This window comes from Erpetoichthys calabaricus, chromosome 12 (genome assembly GCF_900747795.2).
Source record: "Erpetoichthys calabaricus chromosome 12, fErpCal1.3, whole genome shotgun sequence".
In the NCBI taxonomy this organism is placed as follows: Eukaryota; Metazoa; Chordata; class Cladistia; order Polypteriformes; family Polypteridae; genus Erpetoichthys; species Erpetoichthys calabaricus.
The window spans coordinates 88,664,988-88,672,190 of record NC_041405.2 but is presented as its reverse complement, the minus strand read 5'-3'; the positions used below and the strand labels follow the sequence as shown (position 1 = coordinate 88,672,190).

The 7,203-nt window shown below is 40.3% G+C and overlaps 1 protein-coding gene across 1 annotated transcript in view; it reads left to right on the top strand.

Annotated features, from left to right (window-relative positions):
* The first annotated feature begins 1,855 nt into the window (after window positions 1–1,855).
* Window positions 1,856–7,203, top strand: part of inppl1b (inositol polyphosphate phosphatase-like 1b) — a 106,558-nt gene continuing 101,210 nt past the window's right edge. The window contains exon 1 of the mRNA XM_028815817.2: window positions 1,856–3,147. Coding sequence (XP_028671650.2) covers window positions 3,011–3,147 — 137 coding nt within the window. The 5' untranslated portion in view covers window positions 1,856–3,010. The remainder of the gene's footprint in view (window positions 3,148–7,203) is intronic.

The following is a 7,203-nucleotide window of genomic DNA, read 5'->3' as shown; positions in this document are numbered from 1 at the left end:
GTACCCAGACCCATCTACCTGCCACATCAGTTCCTGCTCCAGCCTCCATGGCTCCACCACTTCCTCTAAATTAGTGCCCAGATTCATCCTGTTAGTTAGTTCAGTTTTGAACTTTGCATTTTAAACACTGTGGCAAGTGGCTGGGGGCGGTACCCAGCCGGGATGCCCGAAAGGACCGGAAGAGAGACTACACCTCCTCCGGACCATGAGAGGGCAGCTGACCTGGATGGAATGGGGACCACGGGAACAGAGCTTGGAAGCTCAACCCTATAGGTGCCCGTGGTCACCGCCAGGGGGCGCCCGGATGCCTGAAGAGTCCTGGCCCTCAGCACTTCCATCACACCCGGAAGTGCTGGGGGGACGAAGAACAGGGACACCCAGAGTGCTTCCAGGTGCGCAGTCGGTACTTCCGCCACACCAGGAAGGGCCGGAGGAAGCTCATCGGGTGGCACCTGGAGCACGTCTAGCTGGGGATAAAAGGGGCCGCCTCCCTCCATTCGATGGCTGGAGTTGGGAGCGGAGAAAGACAGAGCTCGGAGGAGAGGAGTGGAGGCAGACCTGACTAAAAGGCATTGAGGAAAGAGGCCTGGACTTTGGGGTGAAGTGGGTTGTGTGTGTTTTCACTTGATATTGTAAATAATGTAAATGTGTTGTGGTGCTTTAAACGATGTCTGCCTGTCTGTGTCCGGACCATGCTCCACAACATGATTTTTCAGTATATGGGATGGCTATCCCAAAACCTTTTTCTGTCTGCTGCCTATTTTTTAGTACAATAGATAGATAGATAGATAGATAGATAGATAGATAGATAGATAGATAGATAGATAGATAGATAGATAGATAGATAGATAGATAGATAGATAGATAGATAGATAGATAGATAGATAGATAACTTTATTTGTCCCCCAAGAAGAAAGAAAAACTTTAGAGAAGCTTGAGATAGTGAGAAGAAAATATATACAGTTTAAATAATAGATATAATGAAACAAATAAACAAACAACAGCCCCCCCAAACACACATAAGAACTTCAGGCTTAGATACTGGAAAGCTGCTGCTGTAAATAACAGACTTGTAAGTGGCAGTAAGATACCATTTAGAAAACAGCAGGTCCAGCTTGTTGTGTCCACACAAGGAACATGCCATGCTAACAATAGTGCTAACTACTGTACTATCCCAAAAATATGCTATCAGTGAACCTTTATTAAAAATGTATTTTAAATGTTGTTGACTTTTGGCTAATTTAATTAAATAATATGGCTGTTTATTTCAGAGTTAAAGAGTTAAAACTTTCAGCCAGTGCTGTGTGCCTCTCAAGAGTTTGGTAGAAGAAGTTGTGTGTGTGTGTTTTAAGGGGGGTGTACTTCACTCCAGAGATGAGGAGGAATAAAGAGAGGGTCAATACACACCAGGACAGTCTGCATGGCGAGTAGCCAGACTTCCTGTAGTAACTAAAATGGGAGTCAGGAAGAAAGTGAGAGCAAACAGCCAGAAATCCATGTGTGGTGAGTGTGTGCGTGTGAGGGATGGGGATAGGCGGTGGGGTTGTGGGCTACAGACGGAAATAGAGGGGTTAAGACAAGAGAAAAAAATGCGTTATATGGATGCAGACAGGGAAGATAATCAAAAAGCAGACAGAAAGTCTCACTGGAGAAAAATTGTTGGTCTTTAATGTAAAGATCAAATCAGCAGCAGGAAACGGGGCTGGGAAATGTTAAAGAGAGAAATAAAAAGTGAAAATTTATGAGGATTAGTATTCAAAAGAACTGGCAGTAAGAAAGAAAGAAAGAAAGAAAGAAAGAAAGAAAGAAAGAAAGAAAGAAAGAAAGAAAGAAAGAAAGAAAGAAAGAAAGAAAGAAAGAAAGAAAGAAGGGGGTTGTGAGCACATTGTGCACATCTGGCTTTGTCATAATGACTGCTTGGGGGAGTGGAAAGCGGCTGGTCCAAGCAGAGAGGAGGAGGAGGAGGAGGAGGAGGAGGAGGCTGACTCGGGGAGGAGTCTTCATGCTCTCTGTGATGCTTTTGTAAACTCATGACTGTTTTTTTTTTCATTGTTTGCTTCCTTAATATTTGCTCTGCCGCCTGTAACATCTGCTAGTGGAGGGTGCTGACGAGGTGGGGAGGGGGAAAACTGGTTGTCCTCTTTGCTTGATTTAAAAAAAAAGGAAAGAAAAAAAAAACAGCAAAGGCAACCTGATGAGCAGACTGCTGCTGGATGAAGGAAAGTAAGGAGAGAAAAAAATAAAATAATTGAAGAAATGCATTAGCGCTTACTCATTTCCTTGGATACCAAAGGCGGCATTTTACTGGGCTTGGTGAGGCCTCTGCCTGTTTTATTGCTAATCCCCAAACTTTGTTTCTTTACTTAGCTTCAATGAAGTTCAGACATGATATACTAACTTTGGCATAAACGGCGTGTGGCAGCAGAGATTTGACATTGCAGGACCAAATCAGTTCTACCTTTTTAGCTTTTGATTTTTTTGATTTTTTGATTTTTTTTTATTTCAGTCAGCAAGAGGAATCTGTCTTGGCTGTCTCAAATTACTCCTTTAAGAATGCCAGTTGTACAGTCCAAAGTAAAGGCAGCAGGACTGGCCCTTGTTTGTACCAGGAATGAGGGCCAGTAAAGCTCGGAGGTTGTTTTGCATTTTAGGAAGGAGCTGCATGGAGCCAGGCAAGCTATGTAGCTGCAACCAAATTTCTGCTATTGGACACAAACCTGCTCTTCCAATCTGTTGCATGTCATCAATAATGGACCATCTGTATGTGTTGCCTTTCAAATGTGCGTCACCTAAAACCTGGCCTTGGTACAAAAGCCAGAGATCCTGCTGTTAAAGAAACTGGAGCTTTCAGTGTGAATTAAGGAGCTACACATCCTACCCTTAAAGTGAATCAGTTTACCTACACACCTTGGAGCATCACCTTCTCTGTGTTCTTGAGCAGATGGCCACCCCCTACTGGATGGTTCCGCAGCAATTCAGGGATTGCTATTGGATTAAGTGAGAATTGAGCATGACAACTGCAGCCTGGTACCACCGTGATATCAGCCGAGTGCATGCAGAAGATCTTCTGGCCAAAGCTGGCAGGGATGGCAGTTTCTTGGTGCGGGATAGTGAGTCTGTGCCTGGTGCCTATGCACTCTGCCTGTTGTAAGTAAAGTTTGTTCTCTCTGTGCATGTGTCCCAGTGTCGTCATCATTATACTCAAAACAAATTTACTGGCTTCTTTGCTTTAGCTGTCAAGTGGACAGTCTGGCTGCAAAATTTTAACCAATAATCAGTGAATGAGTTGTGTCTTTAATGCTTTTCTGATCCATCTTACAGTATATGTTGTTATTAAAAAGTGCCTGTTAAGTTTTAAACTTAAGGGTATGAGACTTGGATTTGCTTGGGCACATGCAGGAGGTCTTGTAACTCCAAACTGGCCAGTCCAAGAGGTAACAGGCTTGTTTTGTGAGTTTTCTCTATGATGTACTGGTGCCCCACCCAGTTTTGCACCCACCATTGGCAGTATAGTGTCAAGTTCGCTGCAACTCTGTAATGGAAAAAGTGAATAGAGAAAAAGAATGAAGTTCATAGGAATGGTAGCCACAAAGCTGAATGACCTAATGGTCTAGTGTAGGGAGTCCTAGTACTATGAGTGTTACACAGATGTTTATGAAGGAAACAGTGAAGATGTTATCTAGCCAGTGTCCCATTCCATTGACAGGCTTCGTAATTAGGAGCAGAGTTTGGCGGAGGATTTAGAAATAAGCAACAGAAATGTAGAGCAGTCCTCGGTGTGGTTACATGCATCACGCAGATTCAGGGCTCAATAAGCAGTGATGCTTTGTACGAATTGTAGCTTAATTCTTTTAAATTTTCTTGGAGTAAGAGCCAACTCATATAGGAGGCAATATGAGCGGATTTTGTAATGTTGGGTTTTATTCGTTTTTCTGATATTGATTATCTTGGTATCTTTTATTTTAACAATGCAGTTTCTAGCCATTAGATGTTCTTTGTGTCTTTTAAAAGTAGTCAAACTAATTTCAAGAAAGAGGGTGCTAAAATGTAATAATAATAATAATAATAATAATAATAATTCTATATATTAATTTAATTTTAAAAATGCAATAAGATAATCAGTCTCCGAAACAGCACTCTCCCTCTACTTTTCTTGTTTCATTTTACTTTCATCGAAGAACTGACTCATAAATCCTCTTATTATTTTGCCCTTTAGTTTCATTACAAAAATCTTTAGTCATTTTGTTTGCAATTTCCTACACTTTAACAAAAGTTAAGATTTCAGAATTCAGTCTCAATCCTCTTTGCTTCCTGCTTCATCAGCATGAGTCTGTGTGTAACGTCACATCTTGAATTCCTAAGACACAGCAAGCATGAATGTCCACAGGGGCAGGAGGACCTTAGTGTTTTTTACTTTCTGTTGATTCTTAGAATTAAAAACTTGTGTCAGAATTACATTGTGATCCAAAGTATGTATATTACTTATTTCCATTCCAGCAATGTTTAAACAAAAAAACACACCAAACCATATTCAAAGTCCACTTAATCCAGAAGCTGAACCCAGCAGGCTCAGGATACAAAGCAGGAACAATCCCTCGGACATCGTGCCAGTCCAGCGCAGGGCAACACACACACACACATTTGTGCCAGTCCACCTAACCTGCCTGTGTTTGGACTGTGGGAGGAAACCCATGCAGACACGGGGAGAACATGCAAACTCCATGCAAGGAGAACCCAAGAGGTGAACCCTGGTCTCCTTACAGTAAATTAGCAGCGCTATCACTGCGTTAACAAAAAAAAAAAGAAAATTTACAAAAAAATGGAGATGTTCATTAGAATAGCTTGAACAATGATTTCAACATTCAAACTATTCTTTAAATGTCCATTATCAATTTGTTTCAAGGTTTTAGAACCAAAATGTGAAATGGCCCTAATACAATTTTGAGTGCTCTTCTTTTGAGCTCACAATTGTATCTGTAGATCGTAATGGCCTATCCATAGAGATTGTCTCATTGCCCACTTGTCTGCAGAAAACCTGTGATCTGTTGATCTGTTCAAGCTGGTGCGTTCCTTGCTATTCAATAGGACTGCCTCATTCAGAGTGCTTATAAACCATGCTGTTTTGAAATCCCTTGCACTGTGTTTTGTTTTATGTGCATATGGTATTCCCTTTACACATCGATAGACAGGTGGCACCCATATCTGTGCTTGCTGTCTGTCCAGTCCAGTTTAACCACTTTATGTTATGCAGTGCTGTACAAGAGATGCCCATCAGACACCTCTGAAGGTTAACCCTCAACTTTTCTTCTTTCCCCTTTCTTCTTTTCTCTTCAGAGGAATAATTGCTGTCTTTTGGATGCTGGTTCATTTGCAGGTAGCTTGTCCACCCAGGATTGGTTCCTCTACTGGGCTTTCTAAGTCTTTTAATGGTAACTTCTCAGTCACTCCTTTGCTCACTGTGTTTTGCTGGCAGGCACCTGTTGGTTCAAATACTTGCTTTGAGAGTGTAATCAAAGGATGATTAACAGCAATCGTACCAGATAAAAAGTGGACAAGTTTGCCTGGTACTAAGCATTTAGTATTTTTATTATTAGTAGTGGCAGTGGCGGTAGTGATGTACTGAGTCCAGTGAGATTCTGACTTGCATGCCCAACCAGCGTAAAACACAGAGCCACTCTCTGGCATCATGGTATACAAGTTAAAACAGACTCAATATTACATTTATAAAAAGCAGATACATAAAAATTAAATCAACATTAAGACTTAATGTATGAGAAAATATTAAACCCATAACATAAAACCTGTGGACATTCAAATAAAATTTATTATTAAGGAGATTATCTGCAGCTGGAATGAAGATGTATTTGAAACGGTTGTTTTTTGCTTTCAGCACCTTGAACCTGTGGCTTGATGTCAAGCACTAGAATTTTGAGCATAGTGGATGAGTTCATGCTTGCTTATTAAACAGGTTTTAACCTCTGACCAGGTTAGACTTTCAGTATTGCTCAGGGTGAATCTAAAGAAAAAGCATTTTATTTTTATTATCTGAAAGTTTAGCATGCTACAATGAAGATAAAGGTGAAAAGCCACTGCCCATTTATTGACGATGTTGAAGACCTTTTGCTGGGATAAACAATCAAATTAAGCAACATGTTTTAATAGAGCTATTATTAATTCAAATAAAAATTAATAACTGATTGGAGACAGTCCTATGAGGGTAGATACTTTGTGTGTGGATTCTGGCAACCAAGCAATGTTAACAGAAGTAAAATAAATGAAGAAAGACTACAAAAGCGTAATAATTAGGTATAACTGTGTAAACAGTAGCTTTACGCCACTTGGGTTTAAGGCTTGTTCCTACAGCTTTGGGCACAAAGAAGGACTCAGCACTAGTCTACCTCAGGACACACTCACGTATGAACACCCACACTCACTCATACAGAGTCTCTGATTAACATAACAACATGACATGCATGGCTAAATAAAAAAATATTTTTTTTTTTTTACATTTTTCATAGTTGAAGTAAAGAATACCTTTGAAAACTACATTTCAAGCCTCTTTAGTATTATATTACATTAAAAGGTATTGTATAGTAATAGGGAGTAGAAAACGCCTAATTTGTAGTCATGTTTGATCTTAACAAACAAACCTTTATTTTGTAAAATGCTTTTCAATTGTGAAAATCATTCCAAGTTATTTTTGAAGTACAGATAGAGACTGCAACTGCTTATATACAAAGACATTTTTTACATCTGGAGCACAGGAATTTCAAATGACTGGATCTGTGGGGCACAGTGTGCCAGATGTGGTAACTCAACAAGTAACCTTGGAGTTTAAAGTCCACTTGCATAGCCACAAGGCCACATGGTGTCTGGCAAAACAACTAAACCGCTCATCCTAGAAACGTACTCAATAAGCAGTCCATGTAGCAAATAAAGCTATTTGTTGCCTTACAGTTTCATTATATTCTCATTATTATAACACTTTGCAAAATTGTACTTTTAAAAAGAACTGTAGAATGTACATTGTTATGTCATGTTTGATAGACATTTTCCCTCACAGCAGGGACTGAACTCAGGACCAACACATTAACCACTAGGCCAGACAGCTTGAAACCACAGCATATGGAGCTGTGTACCTTGACAGCTCATGCACATTGGCCTATGACGAGTGTACTCTTGATGGGTGCTTCTAATGAATAA